Source organism: Salvelinus fontinalis, chromosome 32 (assembly GCF_029448725.1).
Source record: "Salvelinus fontinalis isolate EN_2023a chromosome 32, ASM2944872v1, whole genome shotgun sequence".
NCBI lineage: Eukaryota > Metazoa > Chordata > Actinopteri > Salmoniformes > Salmonidae > Salvelinus > Salvelinus fontinalis.
The window spans coordinates 31986009-32012001 of record NC_074696.1 but is presented as its reverse complement, the minus strand read 5'-3'; the positions used below and the strand labels follow the sequence as shown (position 1 = coordinate 32012001).

The window sequence follows — 25993 nt, the reverse complement described above, 5'->3', positions numbered from 1 at the left end:
GTTGGATGAAAGTTGTGGGCAAAGCTTAGTGACAGGTTAGTTTGTGGAGTTTGCAGGTGAGAGTCAAATAATGGAATGTCTCGAAGGGAGGCAGGTTGGAGGGCATTTAACACAAGGTTGCCAGTTCGAATCACAATGCACCTTTTGATTTCCAACCTCAGCCAACACACTGAAGGGCAGCTGAAAACTAACTTTGCTGGTTGAAAACGGCCTGTTGCATCATTATTAGTCAGACATTGATTCTAGTGTAAAAATGTACTAAACTCAGCAAAGAAAGAAACGCCCCCTCACTGTCAACTGCATTTATTTTCAGCAAACTTAACGTGTAAATATTTGTATGAACATAAGATTCAACAACTGAGACAAACTGAACAAGTTCCACAGACATGTGACTAACAGAAATGGAATAATGTGTCCCTGAACAAAAGGGGGGGAGGTTCAAAAAAAGTAACAGTCAGTATCTGGTGTGGCCACCAGCTGCATTAAGTACTGCAGTGCATCTCCTCCTCATGGACTGCACCAGATTTGCCAGTTCTTGCTGTGAGATGTTACTCCACTCTTCCACCAAGGCACCTGTAAGCTCCCGGACATTTCTGGGGGGAATGGCCCTAGCCCTCACCTTCCTATCCAACGGGTCCCAGACGTGCTCAATGGGATTGAGATCTGGGCTCTTCGCTGGCCATGGCAGAACACTGACATTCCTGTCTTGCAGGAAATCAAGCACAGAACAGGCAGTATGGCTGGTGGCATTGTCATGCTGGAGGGTCATGTCAGGATGAGCCTGCAGGAAGGGTACCACATGAGGGAGGAGGATGTCTTCCCTGTAACGCACAGCGTTGAGAGTGCCTGCAATGACAACAAGCTCAGTCCAGATGATGCTGTGACACACCGCCCCAGATCATGACGGACCCTCCACCTCCAAATCGATCCCGCTCCAGAGTACAGGCCTTGGTGTATCGCTCATTCCTTCGACGATAAACGCGAATCCGACCATCACCCCTGGTGAGACAAAACCGCGACTCGTCAGTGAAGAGCACTTTTTGCCAGTCCTGTCTGGTCCAGCAACGGTGGGTTTGTGCCCATAGGCGACGTTGTTGCCGGTGATGTCTGGTGAGGACCTGCCTTACAACAGTCCTACAAGCCCTCAGTCCAGCCTCTCTCAGCCTATTGCGGACAGTCTGAGCACTGATGGAAGGATTGTGCGTTCCTGGTGTAACTCGGGCAGTTGTTGTTGCTATCCTGTACCTGTCCCGCAGGTGTGATGTTCAGATGTACCGATCCTATGCAGGTGTTGTTACAAGTCGTCTGATACTGCGAGGACGATCAGCTGTCCGTCCTGTCTCCCTGTAGCGCTGTCTGAGGTGTCTCACAGTACGGACATTGCAATTTATTGCCCTGGCCATATCTGCAGTCCTCATGCCTCCTTGCAGCATGCCTAAGGCACGTTCACGCAGATGAGCAGGGACCCTGGGCATCTTTCTTTTGGTGTTTTTCAGAGTCAGTAGAAAGGCCTCTTTAGTGTGCTAAGTTTTCATAACTGTGACCTCAATTGCCTACCGTCTGTAAGCTGTTAGTGTCTTAACGACCGTTCCACAGATGCATGTTCATTAATTGTTTATGGTTCATTGAAAACAGGAAACAGTTTGTGGAAACAGGAAACAGTTTACAATGAAGATCTGTGAAGTTATTTGGATTTTTACTAATTATCTTTGAAAGACAGGGTCCTGAAAAAGGGACGTTTCTTTTTTTGCTGAGTTTATAAAGTGTAAATAGCATCATTTTTCATAAAGTCAGTATCTTCCAAAACTGAGATTTGAGAGACATAGGGAAGCGGTTACATCCCTAGATCCATTGGCTATTTGAGCGTTGGGTTTTGATTTCACGTTTGCCCACCAACACAGGATGGTAACGCCTAGCTCTTAAACTCTATAAGTCATTCTGCCTTCTCCCTACAGTTTCCAGCCATTAGATTCGCCCACGACTGGCTCATGTGAACTACGATTCCGACGCTGTTTTAACGTTTAGAAACGTCAATAATCATCGCTTGCGATACAGCTTTCAAAACACATGGCCGTTATCTTTCACCAGCGAGCAAAAATATACATTTACTGTAGCAGTTTTGCACAGATCCCTACAGCTATGGGTGCATCCATCCAATGAAACCACTTCCGCTACACTTCCCAAGTTACGTTTACACACACCGGTGTTTGGCGCATGCTAGATAGCTAACAAAACTGCCCTATGCAAAACTGCCCTATCCATCCAATGACTCTTGCGTGTAATGTAAACATGCCTGAAAGCAGAACCATTTATTAGTCAGAGGAGATGTGAAACTGGAGGGAAACGTAACAGAATCATGGGCTGAAATTCATTCTATAAAGTTGTGTAGAAACATACATTACATCAGCCGAGGTCATAGTTTCCTTACATTTATTAAAATATGCAGATCCTGAGTCTAGATAGAAGCAAACTAAGCATTCAGAAATCTGTAAAATGTGTTTATAGTCAATCTTTCTTATTGTACTTATCTTATTGCAATCTTTCTTATCCTAAAAATATGCCAACATTATAATATTTGAATGAAAGGTGTTTTTCCACTAAAATAATATCTTTACCATACTGAATATTTGTGAGAGAGAAGCTTTCTCCCCATGTTGTGTTGTAGGGCTCTTCTTCTGGGTGAAATGTCCTTTGACCAGAGAACTTGTCTTTTTATCTTCTGGTCAGCTCTTCACCAATAATGTCAGCAAAAATACTTTTGCAGCTGTCTTAAAAAATCTTAGAAACTCTATTGACGTCTGATGGACAGAGCTATGAGGATCACAAACGTCGGAGCTCCTTTTCTTCTTAAGCTTGAGAAAAACATCCAATCCCTGTTTAGAGTCCTCTAGCTTTAGTAGTCCTCTAGCTTTAGTAGTCCTCTAGCTTTAGTAGTCCTCTAGTAGTCCTCTAGCTTTAGTAGAGCACTGCACAACCTCAGGCTCTCACATTGCACACACACACTCAGTCTTGAGTCTGCATGGCCCTCCTCTGTGACGCAATGGCGATGGACTTCTTGCGTAATGCGGAGGCGGCGGCCTCAGTGATGCCATGATAACTGTCGGTCTCGGCCGAGTCCTCGCTGTTCTGAGACTTGGTGGAGTCCTGGAAGTCTGGTTTCTGTCTCAGTGTTCTGTTCTGCTCCTCCTTCAGCTCCAGGTAGGACCGAGAGAATGTGTGGAAGATGGAGGTGACGGGGAACGCCATCAGGAGGATCCCACTGAGGATGCTACTGAGCGCCACCACCTGACCCGGGATGCTCCGTGGCACCATATCCCCGTACCCCACCGTTGTCATGGAGATCACCGCCCACCAGTAGGTGCCAGGAATGCTGGTGAAGTCATACTTGGCGCCCATCTCGCTCTCCGCCAGGAACACCAGAGGGGAGAAAAGTGCCATGGCAACACACAGGAAGAGGAGGAGCAGGCCGAACTCACGGGTGCACCGTCGGACCGTCAGGCCTAAGGTCTGCAGCCCCAGGGAGTGGCGCGCCAGACGCATCACGTAGAAGATCCTCAGGGCCCGGAGTACCCGCAGCACCAGGCCCACCTTCTCCAGGTAGTTGTTCCCGCCGCTGGGCTTCTCCCCTCCCTCAGACAGAGAGTCTACGATCAGGGTGATGTAGTAGGGCAGGATGGCCACCACGTCGATGATGTTGAGAGGCGTCTTCAGGAACACACACTTACTCGGCGTCTGGATGAAGCGCAGCAGGAACTCCAGAGAGAACCAGGCCACACACACCGTCTCCAGGACAAAGATATTGTAGCACCTCTGAGAACACTCACCCTGGAAGACAGAGGAAACCGTGTTAAGAAAAACACAGTGGAGGAGAGAGAACAGTGTTAAGGGTTTAAAAAGTGTTGTTGAAAAAGTTAAGGGGTAAAAGTGTTAAGGTGAGCAACAATTATAATGCAAGACATTGTTAGGAAAGGACAATACATTAACTATTATAAAACACTATGGACAACTGTCTCCTAAATCACACAAGTCAGTTGTTCCTATCTGGCTCGAAGGACCAGTTCAAGAGCCACCAGTGGTGCCAAACTCCTCTACACCAGTGTGGGGGGGCTGGGGAGAAGAGGAGAGGGAGGGTGCCAGAGCAGTGATTGAGGGAGAGCTGGAGAGGGTTTTGTACTCTGATGGAGCAGCACACAAAAAAATCTGAATGTCCCTGTTAGTTGATTGGGATCAACAGGAAAAGAGATCCGTTTCTTGATCAAACAGCCAGAGGGAGATGTCAATTTGTCTTCCTTTGTATTATAAAATACACAGGCAGTCTGTCGGCAGTACTTTACATGATTTATAAAGGTAAGAGGAGAGGCTTTGATGATTCATTGAGGTTGAACACTGACTGAGGAAACACTATTTTCTTCCTTTAATTGACAAGACAGTTGGGCTATACAGTACAATGTACAACTCTTTTAGACAAACCACCCTGGTAGCAATATCTGGTCATACATAACAGAATCTTTGTACCCAAGATATAAATGACTGGTGTCCATCCACACCAGTAATCTCTCTCTCTCCATTAAGTGAAAATGATTTCCTTCCTCGGATCAGCAGGGACAAAGCTAAAGCCAACTGTGACTACATTATAAATATATTATAAATACTTTCATTTACTTCTGACATGCTGAAATATCCTTACTTCCTGTAGCGTAATACATTTTCCGTCTGCTCTAAATTGGTCCATAAATATTATATAACTGTAATTACATGTGATTATGAAAACAGGCCCAGAAGGAGAACTGGGAGAAAGGGGGAGAAGGGGGTGGATGCGTAAAGCCATCTATAATTATTTATGTTTTATAAAAGAAATAACCCAAGCTGTTGGTCCTCCTTTCATTGGACTCTCACTCTGGGAAACCTAGCTACGCTTCATTAACATGTTTAAGAACAAGTGAGCATAAAATAATGTCTTAATTACTTTTGCCAACTTTTTGTGACTTTCCTCTAGTTTCCTTCTGTTTCATTATATATTCTACCAAATTACTCCGTAAATGTTATTAGGGAACATATGTCTTTGAGCAGCGGTTGAGCTCTAACCTGTTAGAGAATCATCACTTGTGAATAAGATGCAAGAGGTGGTTAAAAGCCAATCCAGTGTATCCTTGGAAACATACAACATGGCATAGTGAGGAGGGAGAGTCAGAACAGAGCTGGGGGACCATTTAGATTCACATTATTCTAAGAAATATAATTTCATTAAAGCAAATCTGTGTATCTGAAAGGCTTAGAAGGCAGAACAGAAATAAACATTTCAGAAAACAACCTTTCTTCCATGTTTACTAATTCAGACGACATGCAACCACGTCACTACGCTTGGTTATTCACAGAGCACAACAATAAACCCACTGGCACAGACGTCGGATTGAGTTATCAACTAACGTGAATTCAACATGAAGTTAACAAAGGATGCCACCATGACATTGGATTTAGGTTCAAAGTTGGGTAAAAAAAAAAGAGGAAATTCCCTTGAGTTGATGACTTCTGTAAATCCAATCAGTTTTCCACGTTGATTCAATGTCATCACATTGATTTTTTTTGTTTGTTAAAATGACGTGGAAACAATGTTGATATAACCAGTTTTTTCCCAGTGGGAAGTGTGTGTGTGCACACGTGTAAAACATATTTACAATTTGTGTTAATATACTGTAACTAGGATGATAAAATGTCAATTATTTGTCACATGTTATTCCAGTTAATTGATCTTTTCCAGTCAGCTCAACCTGTTCCTGTTTGTTTTAATGTTAGACTGAGTGGAATCGCTCTGGGCACACCACGTCATTTCAACATGGATAATTGGGTCATATTTGGTGGAGACGATCAATGACTACAGCCTATATTCACCCACTCAAAAAAGTCAGCTAAAAGTTAGTTGAATTTCCAATGTGTTATTGTAACAGTTTAACTTTACGTCGTCCCCTCGCCCCGACACGGGCGCGAACCAGGGACCCTCTGCACACATCAACAACGGTCGCCCACGAAGCATCGTTACCCATCGCTCCACAAAGGCAGAGCAAGGGGCAACACTACTTAAGTCTCAGAGCAAGTGACGTAACTGATTGAAATGCTACTAGCGCGTACCCGCTAACTAGCTAGTCATTTCACATCCGTTACACTCACCCCCCTTCTTTTCCGCAGCAACCAGTGATCCGGGTAACGGCACCAATGTAACAGTTTAACTTTACGTCGTCCCCTCGCCCCGACACGGGCGCGAACCAGGGACCCTCTGCACACATCAACAACGGTCGCCCACGAAGCATCGTTACCCATCGCTCCACAAAGGCCGCGGCCCTTGCAAAGCAAGGGGCAACACTACTTAAGTCTCAGAGCAAGTGACGTAACTGATTGAAATGCTACTAGCGCGTACCCGCTAACTAGCTAGCCATTTCACATCCGTTACATTATCACTATGCTTTCAACCATTTAAAAGCACAGCAAGTTTAAATGGGAATGCAATGTCAGATATTTTGTTTATTTATACAACAGATGAATGTGTTAACACTTTGCTTCATTTAATAGCAGAACCAAATGACCTGGATTGCATTTGAGATTACATTAAAAAGAATATGGTGCAAGTGATTAATGCCATTCGACATTTTGCGCAGATTATAAAAGCAATTGTGAAGATCTCCACAGACCTAAGACGACCTATGCATGCTATCTTGAAGATGCACGCTTTATAGGATTACATAAGAAGGAATTTAAAGTTACAGTAACCTCAATGTGGTCATGGATGCGTTACTCATTTTAAGGTTGAATGTTACATAGGATAACATAGGATCATAGGATATTTATTGTATTTCAAAAGTGATTGACGTCTCCATTTAAACAAAAAATCTAAGTTAAAAAATAGGGCTAAATCAAACCAAACTTTAAATACACTTTAAATAATGTTTAATTTGATTTAGTCCTATTCTTGAACTATTAGTCCTATTCTTGAACTATTAGTCCTATTCTTGAACTATTAGTCCTATTCTTGAACTATTAGTCCTATTCTTGAACTATTAGTCCTATTCTTGAACTATTAGTCCTATTCTTGAACTATTTTTGGTTAAGATGTAGATGTGAATCCAACATATCAATTATTCATTTGTAGACAAACTCCTTCAAAATGTTGATATTTGATTGCGTTGACAACCAAACAATTCAATATTACTAAATATCATAACCCTTTGAAATCAACCAGCTTGAAGCCTAAGTATTGTCTATTTTTAGTTGAACTCTGGGTTAAATTGAAACAATAGCTGTTGATGACTTTGCAAATGCTATAACTAGTATAATTGATGATAATGATGTATTAAGTATGGTTACATTTAATTTGCTGTGTTAAACCTACCATTTGGAATGACTTTGATAGCAACAGTGAATCTATTTAGTTTTAAGTGGGGATCTCATTAATTATTCTCATGATAGCACAGTCAGTGACAAAATCATATCTAAGCAGGGCTGGGCTTGGTTAAAAGCCTGGATGGGAGACAAAAGGTAGATGTAGATAGATCAATTCTCCAGTAGGTGGTGCTGCCCAGCCTATTGTTATTTTTTTCTGATACTGGATATAATATTGAAGATCTGATGTTGTTTTAAAGGTACAAGTGCAACAGAGAAACTGTGTATAAAATATGTTGACATTTCAAAATGGGAAAGCTGTTCTGAATGTGGCAGTGGTATCTAGTGGAAATCGCTCTGTCATTTACCTTATTGCAAAAATGTTACACTGTTCGCTCAATTTCAGACTATAGGCTGACACTTGGTAGTACATGTAGACTGTGGGCTGACACACCTAGTCGTATACAGTGCCTTCAGAAAGTATTCACATTCCACATTTTGTTGTGTTACAGCCTGAATTTAAAATTGATAAAAATGTATATTTTGTCACTGGCCTACACACAATACTCCATGTTTTTTGTTGTTGACATTTTTACAAATTAATAAATGAAAAGCTGAAATGTCTTGAGTCAGTAAGTATTCAACTCATTTGTTATAGCAAGCATAATTAACTTCACGATTAAAAATGTGCTTAACAAGTCACATAACTTGCATGGACTCACTCTGTGTGCAATAATAGGGTTTAACATGATTTTTGAATGACTACGTTGTCTCTGTACCCCACACATACAATTATCTGTAAGGTAAATAATGACTCAACCACAAAGACCAGGGATGTTTTGCAATGCCTCACAAAGAAGGGCACCTATTGATAAGGTAAACAAACAAAAATAATATTTGGATGGTGTGACAATACACCCAGTCACTACAAAGATACAGGCATCCTTCCTAACTCAGTTGCCTAAGAGGAAGGAAACACCTCAGGGATTTCACCACGAGGCCAACGGTGACTTTAAAACAGTTACATAGTTTAATGGCTGTGGAAAACTGAGGATGGATCAACAACATTGTAGTTACTTCACAATACTAACCTAAATGACAGAGTGAATAGAAGGAAACCTGAATAGAATAAAACTATTCCAAAACATGCATCCTGTTTGCAAAAAGGCACTAAAGTAATACTGCAAAAAAATATGGCAAAGCAAATAACTTTTTGTTCTGAATACAAAGTGTTATGTTTGGGGCAAATACAACACAACACATCACTGAGCACCACTATCCATATTTTCAAGCATAGTGGTGATGGCATCATGTTATGGTTATGCTTGTAAATCGTTAAAGACTGGGGAGTTTTTTAGAATAACAAAGAAAGTGAATGGAGCTCATCACAGACAAAATCTTAGAGGAAAATCTGGTTCAGTCTGCTCTCCACCAGACACTGGGAGATGAATTCACCTTTCAGCAAGACAATAACCTAAAACACAAGGCCAAATCTACACTGGAGTTGCTTACCAAGATGACAGTGAATGTTGGCAGAGTTAAAGTTTTGACTTAAATCTACTTGAAAATCTATGGCAAGACCTGAAAATGATTGTCTAGCAACGATCAACAACCAATTGGACAGAGTTTGAAGAATTTTTTAAAGAATAAAATGGGCAAATGTTGCACAACCAGGTGTGGAAAACTCTTAGAGACTTACCCAGAAAGACTCATAGCTGTAATTGCTGCCAAAAGGGTTTCTACAAAGTATTGGCTCGGGGGTGTGAATATTTAATTTAAATATGTCGGTATTTCATTTTCAATACATTTGCACACAAAAAAGAAACATGTTTTCACTTTGTCATTATGGGGTATTGTGTATAGATGGGTGAGAAAGAAAATGTATTTAATCAATTTTGAATTCAGGCTGTAACAACAAAATGTGGAATAAGTCAAGGGGTATGAATACTTTCTGATGGCACTGTATGTTAATACTGATTTTAGATTTAAATAGCAGAGAAGATAAACCTGGTAGTATATGTAGACTGTTGGCTGACACACCTGGTAGTATACGTAGACTGTTGGCTGACACATCTGGTAGTATATGTAGACTGTTGGCTGAGACACCTGGTAGTATTTGTACTGTGGGCTGACACACCTGGTAGTATATGTAGACTGTTGGCTGACACACCTGGTAATATATGTAGACTGTTGGCTGACACACCTGGTAGTATTTGTACTGTTGGCTGACACACCTGGTAGTATTTGTACTGTGGGCTGACACACCTGGTAGTATATGTACTGTGGGCTGACACACCTGGTAATATATGTAGACTGTTGGCTGACACACCTGGTAGTATTTGTACTGTGGGCTGACACACCTGGTAGTATATGTACTGTTGGCTGACACACCTGGTAATATATGTAGACTGTTGGCTGACACACCTGGTAGTATATGTACTGTGGGCTGACACACCTGGTAGTATATGTACTGTGGGCTGACACACATGGTAGTATATGTACTGTTGGCTGACACACCTGGTAGTATTTGTACTGTGGGCTGACACACCTGGTAGTACATGTACTGTGGGCTGACACACCTGGTAGTATATGTACTGTGGGCTGACACACCTGGTAGTATTTGTACTGTGGGCTGACACACCTGGTAGTATTTGTACTGTGGGCTGACACACCTGGTAGTATTTGTACTGTGGGCTGACACACCTGGTAATATATGTAGACTGTTGGCTGACACACCTGGTAGTATTTGTACTGTTGGCTGACACACCTGGTAGTATATGTAGACTGTTGGCTGACACACCTGGTAGTATATGTAGACTGTTGGCTGACACATCTGGTAGTATATGTAGACTGTTGGCTGAGACACCTGGTAGTATTTGTACTGTGGGCTGACACACCTGGTAGTATATGTAGACTGTTGGCTGACACACCTGGTAATATATGTAGACTGTTGGCTGACACACCTGGTAGTATTTGTACTGTTGGCTGACACACCTGGTAGTATTTGTACTGTGGGCTGACACACCTGGTAGTATATGTACTGTGGGCTGACACACCTGGTAATATATGTAGACTGTTGGCTGACACACCTGGTAGTATTTGTACTGTGGGCTGACACACCTGGTAGTATATGTACTGTTGGCTGACACACCTGGTAATATATGTAGACTGTTGGCTGACACACCTGGTAGTATTTGTACTGTGGGCTGAGACACCTGGTAGTATTTGTACTGTGGGCTGACACACCTGGTAGTATATGTACTGTGGGCTGACACACCTGGTAGTATATGTACTGTGGGCTGACACACATGGTAGTATATGTACTGTTGGCTGACACACCTGGTAGTATTTGTACTGTGGGCTGACACACCTGGTAGTACATGTACTGTGGGCTGACACACCTGGTAGTATATGTACTGTGGGCTGACACACCTGGTAGTATTTGTACTGTGGGCTGACACACCTGGTAGTATTTGTACTGTGGGCTGACACACCTGGTAGTATTTGTACTGTGGGCTGACACACCTGGTAATATATGTAGACTGTTGGCTGACACACCTGGTAGTATTGAAAATAAGAATTTGTTCTTAACTGACTTGCCTAGTTAAATAAAGGTAAAATAAAAAAATAAAAAATTTGTACTGTTGGCTGACACACCTGGTAGTATATGTACTGTGGGCTGACACACCTGGTAGTATATGTAGACTGTTGGCTGACACTGTGTGCGTGTGTGAGAGAAATTGCTTGAGGCTAGATGGCCTCAGGATCCTGGTGTATGATTAGAGCAGAGAGCGATAGTAGCCATCTCACTGCAGTGTTTGGTTTTCACCAGACATAAATAGGACCCATCTCGTCCAAAAAGTTGACTCAAGTTTGCCAAAAAGCACCTGGATAATAATCAAGACTCTTGGAAGAATGTTCCATGGACAGATGAGTCAAAAGTATAACTTTTTGGATGACGAGTCCCATTATGCCTGGCGAAAACCAAACACTGCATTCCATAGTATGAACCTTATACGAACGGTTAAGCATGGTTGTGGTAGTGTGATGGTTTGGGGATGTTTTGCTGCCTCAGGACCTGGACGACTTGCGTTAATAGAAGGAACAATGCATTCTGCTCTGTATCAGAGAATTCTACAGGAGAATGTCAGGCCATCTGTCTGAGCTGAAGCTGAAGTGCAGCTGGATCATGCAGCAAGACAATGATCCAAAACATACAATCAAGTTTACATGAAAATAGCTAAAAAGCAATACATTAGAAGTTTTGGAATGGCCTAGTCAAAGACCAGACCTAATCCCAATTGAAATGTAGAAGGACTTGAAACGAGCAGTTCATGCTTGAAAAATCAGCAAATAATTTTTCTTCACGGCACTGTATACTGTATGCAAGAGAGGAGACGGAGTAGCTGAGTGAGGGAACAAGCAAGAATTTTAATAATTCAAGACTAAAGTATCCCAAAGTCTCTTGAGGAGGATTCAGAGTAAAGAATATGAGTTATTACTATTCCATTTACGAACAGAAAAGCAACAATTCAAGGCAGAACCATTTAAAGATTTAAAGTAATTTCCCCTTGTTCTCTTTCACCTGTAAAGATGGTAACCTGAAAGCTCAGCTCTCCATTAAATCAGCTAGAGATCTCCCCAGTTATTTATCAGAGAGATGAAAACGGATAAAACAGGTCCTACATTTCTACAGACGTTGACATTGATGAAATTGACATCCCAATTCTACTACTCTGAGGAGATAACTCTGAGGACACATTACATAGAGGACACACACAGTTTTTAATTCTCTATTCATCCAGATAGAGACATAAGCAGACCCATAAAACTCTGTGTGTGCGTGTGCGTGCGTGCGTGCGTGAGGCTGTTATGTGGCCCCGAATCACTCTCAGAGCTATATTAGAACAGACAAGCTAAGTGCTTTAAAATCACCATTATCACCTTGGATTTGTCCTCTGACGCATTTACACAAATCACAACATTGTTTCTGTTTTAATGGATCCACACCTGCACACAGGCAAAGGGATGTAAAAGTTAGAGCCTAACTGGAGACAGGAAGACAAGGGTTGTCAGAACATCTCTGAGCAGGTGAGACAAGCCTGTCCTCTGGACGGAGGAACAAGCTAAATTCCTGAACAGAATGTAACATTTAACATGGTTGAGGATGCCAGCTCTTAGTGTAAGACTACAAATGTACAGTTGAAGTCAGAAGTTTACATACACCTTAGCCAAATAAACTGAGTTTAAATGTTTCACAACTCCTGACATTTAATCCTCGTAACAATTCCCTGTGTTAGGTCAGTTAGGATCACCACTTTATTTTAAGAATGTGAAATGTCAGAATAATAGTAGAGAGAATGATTTATTTCAGCTTTTATTTCTTTCATCACATTCCCAGTGGGTCAGAAGTTTACATACTCAATTAGTATTTGGTAGTATTTCCTTTACATTTTTTAACTTGGGATAAACGTTTCGGGTAGCCTTCCACAAGCTTCCCACAATAAGTTGGGTAAATTTCTGCACATTCCTCCTGACAGAGCTGGTGTAACTGAGTCAGGTTTGTAGGCCTCCTTGCCGCACACACTTTTTCAGTTCTGCCCACACATTTTCTATACGATTGAGGTCAGGGCTTTGTGATGGCCACTCCAATACCTTGACTTTGTTGTCCTTAAGCCATTTTGCCACAACTTTGGAAGTATGCTTGGGGTCATTGTCCATTTGGAAGACCCATTTGCAACCAAGCTTTAACTTCCTGATTGATGTCTTGAGATGTTGCTTCAACATATCCACATCATTCTCCTTCCTCATGTTGCCATCTATTTTGTGAAGTGCACCAGTCCCTCCTGCAGCAAAGCACCCCCACAACATGATGCTGCCACCCCCGTGCTTCATGTTCTTCGGCTTGCAAGCCTCCCCCTTTTACCTCCAAACCTAACGATGGTCATTATGGCCAAACAGTTCTATTTTTGTTTCATTCATCTTGCATTACTCATCTCATATGTATATAGTGTATCTTAGTCCGTTCCGCTCTGACATCGCTCGACTATACATGTATATAGTCTTAATTCATTCTTACTTAGATTTGTGCGTATTGGGTATATGTTGTGTAATTTGTTGGATATTACTTATTAGATATTACTGCACTGTCTGCTAGAAGTATTTCGCTACACCCGCAATGACATCGGATAAAATTGGATTTGAACTAGCTAACCCTCCTCGTAGTAAGCTCTTTAACCATCCTTGTAGCTACTGTAGCGCGTTACCCTTACAAAAAAAAGATAGCATTTTTGAAACTGCAGTAATTGCAGCATACTGCAGTTATACAGCACTCTGACTGCAATTTGTTTTGTAAGGGTAACCCTCCTTGTAGCTACTGTAACTAGCTAACCCTCTGTTGCTAGCTCACTAATCCTCCTTGTAGCTACTGTAGCTTGCAATCCCTCTTTGTAGCACTGTAACTAGCTAACCCTCCTTGTAGTTAGCTCTCTAACCCTCCTGGTAGCTACTGTAGTGCGATAACCCTCATAGTTACAGTAGCTCGCTAACCCTTCTTGTACTCCGATTGATTTCCCCTTTGAAGATACAGCACTTCCTCAGTCCCCTCACCCCCCTTTCCATCGTTCTTTCACCCCGGCATGGAGGTCTCTTTGATAGTGGGAGAAGCCTGCAGAGGTTCTCTTTAATCACTTTAAAGCTTTTTTGATGTCATTCAGGAGGTTGTCAGTTTATTCCACCACAAAGACACTCCAGCAGGAACCCTGAGGTCTCAGAGGCACAACTACTAGTTCTGAAAATCCCAGAAAAGATTATGATATAATTACTTCATATACTGCAGTTACTTATCTCCCAGGCCGCCAGTGGAATTGATGCAATAGCATTAAGTGGCCAATTTCTAACCCCTATGCGACCCCCAAGAGGACAATCTCTGGCTCAATGTGCCTTCAGAAAGTATTCACACCCCTTGGCCTCTCGTCACTGGCCTACACATAATACCCCATAATTTCAAAGTGGAATTATATTTTTAGACATTTTTACAAGTTAATAAAAAATTATAGGCTGAAATGTCTCGAGTCAATAAGTATTCAACCTCTTTGTTATGGAAAACCTATAAATTCAAGAGTAAAAATGTGCTTAACAGGACAGAAATTGCACGGAATTGCAATAATAATGTTTAACGATTTTTAATGACACATACAATTATCAGTGAATTTCAAACAGAACCACAAAGATCAGGTTTTCCAATCCCTCACAAAGAATGGCACCTATTCGCAATAATTATGTGATTCTGCCATCTACTGTGCAGGTGGACAATAAAGATCCCCAAAATTAAATAATGCAAGGCAAAAAAAAAAATAAGATAGATATACACATTGCAGAATAATAGTGAAGACATCAAAATTATGAAATAACACATATGGAATCATGTAGTAACCAAAAAAAGTGTTCAACAAATCAAAATATATTTTATATTTGAGATTATTCTAAGTAACGACCCTTTGCCTTGATGACAACGTATTAAAAAAATCCAAAATAAATGGAAATATCACATTTATATAAGTATTCAGACCCTGTACTCAGTACTTTGTTGAAGCACCTATGGCAGCAATTACAGCCTCGAGTCTTCTTGAGTATGATGCTATAAGCTTGGCACACCTGTATTTGGGGAGTTTCAAGCTCTGTCAGGTTGGATGGGGAGTGTCGCTGCACAGATATTTTCAGGTCTCTCCAGAGATGTTCGATTGGGTTCAAGTCCGGGTTCTGGCTGGGCCAATCAAGGACATTCAGAGACTTGTCCCGAAGCCACTCCTGAAAAGAAATCCAGCACCTTCTTCACCATCCTCATGACTTCAATAGGGTTTCTCAAATCAAATGTTATTTGTCACATGCGCGTATACAACCCTTACCTAAATTTTCTTAACTGCATTGTTGGTTAAGAAAATATTTACTAAAAACTAAAGGAAAACATAACTTTGAAAATAAGTAACACTAAAAAATAATAATAAGAAGAAGAAGGCTACATTATATACAGGGGGTACTGGTACCAAGTCAATGTGCGGGGGTACAGGTTAGTCAAGGTCATTTGTACAAGTAGGGTAGGGGTAAAGTGACTATGCATAGATGATAAACAGTGAGTAGCAACAGTGTAAAAACAAAGGGGGGGGGGGGGGGGGTGTCAATGTAAATAGTCTGGGTGTCAATGTAAATAGTCTGGGTGGCCATTTGATTTATTGTTCAGCAGTCTCATGGCTTGGGGGTAGAAGCTGTTTAGAAGCCTCTTGGACCTAGACTTGGCGCTCCTGTACCGCTTGCCGTGTGGTAGCAGAGAGAACAGTCTATGACTTGGGTGACTGGAGTCTTTGACATTTTTTTGGGCCTTCCTCTGACACCACCTAGTATATAGGTCCTGGATGGCAGGAAGCTTGGCCCCAGTGATGTACTGGGCTGTACGCACTACCCTCTGTACCGCCTTACGGTCCGATGCTGAGCAGTTGCCATACCAGGCGGTGATGCAACCGGTCAGGATGCTCTCGATGGTGCAGCTGTAGAACTTTGAGTATATTTTTATTTAACTAGGCAAGTCAGTTAAGAACAAATTCTTATAAATAATAACGGTCTACCAAAAGGCCTCCTGCGGGGACGGGGGCTGGGTTTAAACATTTTTAAAATATAGGACAAAAACACACATCACGACGAGACACCACAACAGCTATTATGACACAACAGCAACACATGACAACACAGCATGGTAGCAACACAACAACAACATGGTAGAAACACAACATGGTAGCAGCACAATACATGGTACAAACATTATTGGTCACAGACAACAGCACAAAGGGCAAGAAGGAAGAGACAACAATATATCACGCGAAGCAGCCACAACTGTCAGTAAGAGTGTCCATGATTGAGTCTTTTAATGAAGAGATGGAGATAACACTCAAACTGGAGTTTTTTCTGCAGCTCGTTCCAGTCGCTAGCTGCAGTGAACTGAAAAGATGAGCGACCCAGGGATGTGTGTGGGATCTGGGGTCGCATGCCAAATCTTTTCAGTCTCCTGATGGGGAAAAGGCGTTGTCGTGCCCTCTTCACGACTTTGTTGGTGTGTTTGGACCATGATAGTTTGTTGGTGATGTGGACACCAAGGAACTTGAAACTCTCGACCCGCTCCACTACAGCCCCGTCAATGTAAATGGGGGCATGTTCGGCCCTCCTTTTCCTGTAGTCCACGATCATCTCCTTTGTCTTGTTCACGTTGAGGGAACAAGGTCACTGCCAGGTCTCTGACCTCTTCTCTATAGGCTGTCTCATCGTTGTCGGTGATCAGGCCTACCACCGTTGTGTCATCAGCAAACTTAATGATGGTGTTGGAGTCATGCTTGTCCATGCAGTCGTGGGTGAACAGGGAGTACAGAAGTGGACTAAGCACGCACCCTTGAGGGGCCCCCGTGTTGAGGATCAGCGTGGCAGATTTGTTGTTGCCTACCCATACCACCTGGGGGTTGGCCCGTCAGGAAGTCCAGGATCCAGTTGCAGAGGGAGGTGTTAAGTCCCAGGGTCCTTAGCTTAGTGATGAGCTTCGTGGGCTTATCCTTGTCCAAAAAACGCATTTCAACAAGGAACGACTCATTTTCAACAACAATTTTTTGCCCGTTTTGTTCAATTCTTGGGCTTCATTGTTATCTACTCATCTTTTTCACCTACTGTGCTTGACTCACTTTCAGCTTCAAACAACACTTCTACTTCAGCCATCTCAACCTCTCCTCCATCAAAGATTCATCTCCGCAGAGAACGAGCCACCCTGCCCAAACTCCTTTCCCCACAGCTGTAATTGCTGCCAAAGGTGATTCTAACATCTATTGACTCAAGGGTATGAATACTTATGTAAATGAGATTTCTGTATTTAATTTTCAATGCATTTGATAAATGTTCTAAAAATATGTTTTCACTTTGTCATTATGGGGTATTGTGTGTATATGGGTGAGAAAAAACCCCATCTATATTTCATCCATTTTGAATTCAGGCTGTAACAACAAAATGAGGAATAAGTCAAGGGGTATGAATACTTTCTGAAGGCAATGTTAATTACTAAGACCATGTTAATTACTAAGACCATAAGAGCAAGACCAGAGTGCAGCAGCAGTGACCTGGCAAAGGGAATAATCTGATATTCATGTAATTGAAGTTGTAGCGGTCGTCCCTGACAACATCCCTGAGCCATCACACTACCTCTGTGATGATGAGTTACTATCAGAGGGAAGACTCACTATGCGGAGGTTGTCCCTCAAACATCATCCGACTAACAGCAGAATGCAGATATGGATGTACCCAGAGTTTTCCAGTTCTGTAACTCGGTCAGGTCAAACCCCTGGCCCAATATATAACCCAACTGAGTGTGACCCGGAAGTAAAAGCCTGTGAGCAGAGAATAAACAGGAAGTGAACTCACCCTCTCCTCCTCCTCCCTGAAGTCAGGCATGGTACTGATGCAGAGTGTTACCGCGGTGATGGCCACAAACACCACCGACAGAAAGGCAAAGATCTTCCCAGGAAGTCCAGATTGAGGGTTCTCCACCATGTCGTGAAGCCTGCGCATACACCCCGCCATGCGGCTCTCCTCCTCCTCCCCCCCCGCCCCGGAGGGCCCAAGCCCATCCTCACAGCTCTGGGGGGTCAGGGTGGTGGTGAGCTCTGCTTCCTCCTCCTCCATCCTCAGCTGCTCCTTGAGCTCCTCCTGTCTGATGCGTAGCTTCCTGAGGCAGCACCACTCCAGCCTGGTGTCCTCCAGGCCCCAGTAGACAAGCTCCTCCTGAAAGGACAGGGCACACATCTCCCTCAGCAGTCGGAGCCGCCCTGCCGCCAGGAACGTCACAATGGTGCGGAACGCAGATGGGCTCCGGTCAAAGAAGAACTCCTGGCGCCCGTCGTCGTAGTCGTCACACACCTTCATGATCTCGTCCAATGAGCTGCAGCTCCTCAGCCGGCCTAGCCGCGTCAGAGGGAACTCCTCCAGAACGGACCAGGGGATACGGTACCTGGTGGGAGAGGAAAACATATGTTTCTGTCCTCGGTTTATATGCCTTTTAAACCTTGCACCAGAGGCCTCCTGAGTAGCGCAGCGGTCTAAGGCACTGCATCGCATTGATTATTGAGTTGAACACGCCAACTCCTGATTATGTGGATACGGTACCTGATCCCGCCTACATTGATGACGGCTGACTGGTCGTTCTCCTCCTGCGCCTCATTGGGCCTCCGCAGCAGTCGCTGCCGTTTAAAGAACACACCCTTCTTAGTGACCACCTCCTGCTGGTTCTCCAGGGGGAAGTGGAAGGGTGTAAACTCTTTCTCCGTGCTGCCCGCTAGGAAGGCCACCTCCTGGTACATCCCTGCTGCTCCTCTGGGGGACCCTGGTTGGGAAGAGAGGGGTGGGGGGGTGGGGGGGGGGGTGCTTCACTGGTCGACTGGGTTGGCAGGAACCTCACCCATCCAGGAGCAGGGCTGGTCTCTGTGGAAACAAAGCAGAGGAAAGAATGTTCTGTTTTTTTTTTTTTAGACAAACTCCACAGGTTTATTGGGACAAATTTGGTCAGAATAACAAGTTTAAGCAGTTTCTAAATCACTCTTCATGCTCCCTCTCTCTCATCACACCCCAACAAGTCTTACATCAGCAGAAACCCTGATGCAGAGAGAGGAATTGGTTAAGTTGTTGTGCTATTTAACATCGCTGAGGCCCTAAATGAGGTGCTTCTTTTTAAAGTATTTTTTATTAAGGTTCACTAAATTACAATAAATACAGACCAATTAACTGTGGAATTTCGACAAAGAAAAGAACTAACAGGTTGGCTATACCGGAGTAAAACCTCCTGTGATTCATCTTTCATGGGCCATTGACTTTGTTACAACAGAAAAAGGGCAATTAATTCTGCAGCAATAATATCTTGATTTAATCTTCTTCTTCCCATATATATTTTTAAGTTAGTATAACCACAGCTTCAAGCAAAGAAACAAACCCCTAAGATGTGGCACTTTCTAAGGGCACCTTCCAGTCTTAACACGGACACAATGCAGCTCTGCGTAGCGAGGGTTAAATGATTCATACCAAGCTAAATGAGATCACAGTGAACTACTATTAGCCACAATACTCCTCTTCACGATGCAGCATTACACTCTAAAACTTGTATCAGTTTCAATTAAGAGAAGTCATTCACAAGAGTGATCAGTGGTCTAATGTACTGCATCTTAGTGCAAGAGACTTCACTACAGTCCCTGGTTCGAAGTCAGTATGCATCACATCCGGCCGTGATTGGGAGACCCATAGGGCGGCCCAGCTTCGTCCGGGTTTGGCTGGGGTAGGCCGTCATTTTAAATAAACATTTGTTCTTAACTGACTTGCCTAGTTAAATAAAATGTCAAATTAAAAACAGGACACTGTGACTGGTGGTGGATAAGAGGAAAACATTACGAAATCTTCGAGAAATTATATAATGTATATGTCCTTCATCAAACCCTAATCTCTCGTGTCCAATAATACAAATCCACTCCAAAGTCTCCAGAGACCAGAGTGGTTTGATGAGGTATTGATTTATTGTGATGTGTTTTACATTATGTTGCTGCAGATGGGTGAAAACATTTCAGTCCGGTCTACTGCAACTAAAGTAGAGCGCTGAAAGACGCTAGCCAAATGACAGCCTAACGAGCTAGGGAGGAGACTTCAAACAGACGACAATGATTTTACCTACCTGTTACTCGTATGCATGAAAGACAAGTGCAGATTTAGGAAACCTAAAAAAAATAAGGTTGAGCCAGGAGTATCCATCGCCTGCTGATTAAACACAGTAAAACGTGTCAGTGCGCTCCAGTGCCTGGCTCTATTGGCTCAGTAATGCTCCTTTCATACTGATGTGACAACCAAGGGGAAAATAAGCTCCAGAAAAAATGTCACATCTTCTGCTGAAGCCTTGTGTTCTAATGTATTTACCACTTGGTTTACCACATTCTCTTTGGTTTATTTTACAATGTACAAAAGGGGGCACAAAAATGGGGATGGATCCAGGGTCAAGTGCAGATAATTGACTGTTTTTCCTATGGTGCGTATGTCCAGGGTTGGGTAGGTTACTTTCTAAATGTAATCCGATAGTTACTATACCTAACAAAAATATAAACGCAACAATTTCAACAATTTTACTGAGTTACAGTTCATATAAGGAAATCAGTCAATTGAAATAAATAAATTAGGCCCTAATCTATGTATTTCACATGACTGGGCAGGGGCAGAGCCAGGCCTAGCCAATCAGAATGAGTTTTGCCACAAAAAGGCTTTATTACAGACAGAAATACTTTTCAGTTACATCAGCTGTCCGGGTGGCTGATCTCAGATGATCCCGCAGGTGAAGAAGCCGGATGTGGAGGTCCTGGGCTGACATGGTTACACATGGGCTGCGGTTGTGAGGGTGGTTGGACGTACTGCCAAATTCCCTAAAACGAAGTTTGAAGTGGCTTATGGTAGAGAAATTAACATTAAATTCTCTGGCAACAGCTCTGGTGGACATTCCTGCAGTCAGCATGCCAATTGCATGCTCCCTCAAAACATGAGACACTTATGGCATTGTGTTGTGTGACAAAACTGCACATTTTAAAGTGGCCTTTTATTGACCCCAGCACAAGGTGCACCTGTGTAATGATCATGCTGTTTAATCAGCTTCTTGATATTCCACACCTGTCAGGTGGATGGATTATCTTGACAAAGGAGAAATGCTCACTAACAGGGATGTAAACAAATTTGTGCACAACAATGAGAGAAATAATCTTTTTGCACATATGAAACATTTCTGGGATCTTTTATTTCAGATCATGAAACCAACACTTTATTAAAAAAAGATTGGTGTTTCCAATGACATAATCTGTGTGCATCGTGTGATTTTGACCAATTGTGAGTAGGCATGGCCTACTAATTGGTTGATGATGTCTTTGGAAATGCGTACCTTCATATTTTTTACTACAAAACATAGAAATGCACCATTTTCACATATGTTCATGTTTGGGTGGTGCTGGAGATGAATAAGAAGTTGAACAATTTGGAAATTTCCCTTTAGAAGAAAACAACCTATCAAGCACATTTGGTGTCATAATAGTGGTCTCTGACTTGTGGTCTGACTCACTCAAGTGGAACAAACACACATTTACACCTTTTTTCAATGCTGAATTGAATGTCATCGACAAAACAGAAAGGTGTCAATGTATTTTTGTTTCTGCAAACATCCTACACATCAGATGTCATTGGTTAGCATGACATCTGTCTCTGGGGGATCAGGTCCATAAACGCACAGAACACCACCCCTGAGAGGAGGTGACATAACACCCAGGAGACCTAGAGGGCACCATACAGTGCCATCATTTACAATCACTAACAGCATTAGGATCTTAAATTTGATCACTTTTATTGCTGAGAATTTTCCAGCTCCACAGGAAATGCAGATGAGCTTTGTGATTTACATAAATTCACTGAAAACCCACACAATTATATTAACAGTATTGCACTTTTCATGTAGCCTACTTTTGACCAGCTAACAGCCTAACCACTGATCAAACAACATTATGGACTAAACGTTAAAATCCTGTTGCTGCAGGATTATTTTTGCTACGACAATACTGGTCAAATTAAGATCCTACATCTGTATGATGGCCCACGTAATCATACATATAGGGCCTTTGACTAGTTGTCAACATAATGAATGCTGAGACAGTAGCCTGGTCCCAGATCCGTTTGTGCCGTCTTGCTGGAAAACAGAGGATAGTACAATGCTTGGTCCTACATACAGGACTGCTGAGAGATATGACTTCAAACTATAGGTAGCCTCTCTCCAGTAGTGCTCACCAGTGGTGACCGCTGGAGGGACTACACTATCCTAAAAAAAAAAAGGTCCTGTGTAGTCTGTAGTAAGATATTGTATCATAGCATTATGTCTACTCTACATATCCTGCCATACTAGAGTGATGTGGGCTTCCAGTTTAATCTGTGATAATGTCTAACAGTGCTCGGATGGTTTGGGGAAGAAGACAATATCCATATTTGAATGAAAACATTTATCTGCTGAGAACAGGCATGGCTGCTGCGCTGCCCTTTCAGTCATGGCTGTTGTAACATTGTGGAATTGATTCTTCCCTTCTTGCTGCTGCTGGTGTGTTTGACTGAACTACTGAAACATGGAAGCATAGTCCTGCTTCACTGACCACTTTCATAAATACATTTTTCATTACCATAAACATTCTGAAAGCCCAAAGATGGGTTCATGAAAATCGTCCGGACTTTATTTAACTAGGCATGTCAGTTAAGAACAAATTCTTATTTTCAACGGCTAGGTAATTGTGACCTATTTATGCAGCCCTTTAATAAAAGCAATTATAACCTACACCAGGGAAAAGTAACAACAAAAAGGCAGATGAAGGTAGCCCTAATCTAGAGGTATTCTGAAATGTGACGTGTATCAGATTTGAGCCATCTAGTGGACCAATACTCGGAACAGTCCTGACCAACAGTCCTGACCAACAGTCGCGGGACCTTGGCAAGGATCAGGACTGTTGGTCAGGACTGTTCCGAGTATTGGTCCACTAGATGGCTCAAATCTGATATCCCATGCGTCAAGCTGCATGTGAAGCTGGAGAACGTGGATGTAAAAAGCATAGGATAGTTCATCCTTACAGCCGTAGATGAGAGATATACTTTCAAGGTGGAGAGGAGGATGACAACATCAAAATAGGACATTGTAACAGAAAATAGCCATTTAGGGAGGGATTCATGCCCAATAAGGAAGACAAAACAGAAAGAGCTTGATGGTCTATTCAAACAGAAAGGCATGAAATCTTACTAAGGTTGGGTCATTTTTTTATTAAAAGTGCTGTACTTTGTTAATTTGCAAAGGGCTTTAGAGAAAATTCAAGGTACAGTATCAGATAAATAGCCTCAAGGTAGAGACTTAGAGGCTGTTTGATGCCCACTGAATGTACAGTAGAGCACTTGTTTCTGTACAGGCATCGGTATGAGAAGTCCATCCACAATAACACTCTCTATTCTTCCATCTTTACACAACCACACAAGGCAGTGGTTGCTTTTCTATTGTTAGAACATGATTTATGCAATGTATGTGGTCTATAGTGGCTGTATCATGTCCTTCATGTAGTTTGGAAATAGTGCAGCTACAATAACCCAGACACATTTCCCCCCTGAGGGCAATAATGTTTCTCTCGCCTTTAGAATTTGTCTTGAAGATAATTATTTCTCCCTGCATGTCCTCAGATATTACATGTCTGTGTGTGGTTCCAGGACATATAGGAGAAATGGGAGAATACTGTCATGTGTAGCAGCATCAACCTCCCCAACCCCCAGTCCATATCCCTATACCTCCACCCTAACCAACCCCCAGTCCAGTCCACACATCAACAAGTGAATGAAATGTGGGAGGAATGCATAGACCTATATATAGAGATTCCATACAGGCAGTAAAAGGAGAGCCATTTGAGAGGGTAGGAGCTGTTTTAAAAGGGTGTATAACCCATTGACTTGTATGGAACTCAATCACAGTCCATGATAGGTTCAAGAAAGAGCTTAGCTGAGAAGGTAGTCTACTGAATTCTACAATAGAAACCTTTTGTTTAATACAATTATAGCCCCATTTGTTTTGGGGTTATACAATTATTGATTATTGTCAATCAGAACGCTTGCACTGAGCAAAGACGGCCAAAAATCCAACATTCAAAGGTTCAAAAGCCTATATTTGAAATAAATCACCTATAGATTAATCTTATCTAGGAGACAACTTTAAACCTGGCTCTGTCAGATTTTGCACATCTTGCAAAAAAGAACCAGCTGCCATAGCCTACAGTGCTTTAGGATATGAGAGAGACACCGTTGGACAAGTAGTTCATAGTAAGGGAAGGTTTCAAATGCATCACAATTTCTTCCACACAGCATACATCGTGAATTAACATTCGCCTAGCCAGTTTATATGGATGGACATTAGAGCATAGACTAATTTGTGACAATAGCCGTCTAACCTAAGTGCGCCGCGCACTCCAACATTTAGAAAAATGTTATGGCTACTATGTAATAAATGCTGAATAAATATTTTTCAAAGTCTCTGTACAAACATTGAAATACCATTCATTATTACCACACCTACCCGCTGTGTTCGGCTTGTGTCCATCGGCAGAGAACTTCCCCACATTTCGATATCAGTTATGAAAGCGCATTTTAGTCAACATGAAATACATGCTCCAATCGACTCCGTCCTCCGTATAAATGATCCTAACATGGCAATTGACTTTATACCAGGTGCACTCAATCCCAGGTAACGTCACGTGCTTTACTTCCGAATCATATGGAGCAAGTTTGAAGGTTCGGTAAACTTGCTGCGCACCCGCATTAGCAAGATCAAGGGGAGAATCAAAATACTGAAAACTACTTTGATTGTTTTAAATCGAATGAACTGCAATAATTGCAAAAGAATCCGTCCTAATTCAACAAAATAGACTCACGAGAGAACAGTTGGAAAAGACACCGCGGATTTGAGAAGAGCCCAGCGTGAATGACTGGGTGCTGCGGCTCTGTGAGAACTCCAATTTGAGGGCTCTGCTCTGACTGTCTAGGATGCCGACAGAGACTACTCCACTCACGCGCAAAATCGCGCTGTGCGGGTTGTGCCATGCTCTGCTTCTTCCCCGAATTTAATCCTGCTTCCAACAGCCATTTCAAGTAGCTCACACTGTGATTGCAGAAGAAGAAAAAAATCACGAGGCATACACATGTTTAAATGCGCACAAATTAATGTATGCGCATAAATAAAACATAGGTTACACATAATTTGAGTTTGGAATTTTCTTTGTGTTATAAAAGATCGACTGGATAAACACAGCTAGGACTACTACAATGACGCGACTGCATTATTACATGGTTATAGCCTCCTCTCGTTTTCCTATGATGGTGCAGGGCCTACCATAGGCTGTGGTGTAGGCCTATGAAATAAATGATTTCAGAGTGATTGTGCATACAATGTATGGAAAGTGAGATGGAAAGCAGTTGGTCCTTCTTGATTGACCGGTGTGATGATAGGTGTCTCATTTACAAAGCAGGTAGCAGCCAGGCACAGCAATGCATCATTTGTCTGTTCATTTCAGTGCTAGTGTCTGTCACAACATATATCAATACTATAGGACCCATCTGCGTCACAAGGCTGTAATTGCTGCATGTGTTTGAATGAAGAAACAAAGCAAACGTGGTAATGATAACATCACTAATGAGGGTCTGATGGAAGGACCTCTATAGATGAACAGCCTAGTAACAGATGTAACAGATTACATTAGGCCCACTACAATTCTAATGTTTACATTGATACTGTTATTCACCAGCACACCACTGACTGGAATGAACAATTGCCACAGTCAGTTGGTGACTGGACTGAGTTCGCCTCTCAAGTAATATTACGGTAAATACAAATGTAGAAAAAGAGAGTTGGGGCCAGGAGTTTTTCCTAACCAGGTGACCCAGGTAAAACTCTGGACCATAGTTATGATGAGGTCTAACTATGAGAGCCTGAGCATTGGTGCCATTCACTGTAAAGTCACCAGTC

The 25993-nt window shown here is 42.4% G+C and overlaps 1 protein-coding gene across 1 annotated transcript; it reads right to left on the bottom strand.

Annotated features, from left to right (window-relative positions):
- Positions 1 to 2413: 2413 nt before the first annotated feature.
- On the bottom strand, positions 2414 to 25278 carry LOC129831087 (potassium voltage-gated channel subfamily G member 2-like). The gene is made up of 4 exons (XM_055894118.1): positions 24548 to 25278; positions 18562 to 18876; positions 17821 to 18406; positions 2414 to 3825 (listed from the first exon to the last, which is right to left on the bottom strand). Exons 2-4 carry the CDS (start codon positions 18753 to 18755, stop codon positions 3004 to 3006), a joined length of 1602 nt encoding a protein of 533 aa, XP_055750093.1. The 5' UTR covers positions 18756 to 18876; positions 24548 to 25278; the 3' UTR covers positions 2414 to 3003.
- Positions 25279 to 25993: the final 715 nt, after the last annotated feature.

Excerpts from the sequence above, each read along its gene's own strand:
- LOC129831087 (XM_055894118.1), bottom strand. The coding sequence starts at position 18,755 with ATGTACCAGGAGGTGGCCTTCCTAGCGGGCAGCACGGAGAAAGAGTTT. Across the intron at positions 18,407-18,561 it reads ATCAATGTAGGCGGGATCAG|GTACCGTATCCCCTGGTCCG; the intron begins GTACCGTATCCA and ends CTCTCCCACCAG. Across the intron at positions 3,826-17,820 it reads TCAGGGAGGAGGAGGAGAGG|GGTGAGTGTTCTCAGAGGTG; the intron begins GTGAGTTCACTT and ends TCTGTCTTCCAG.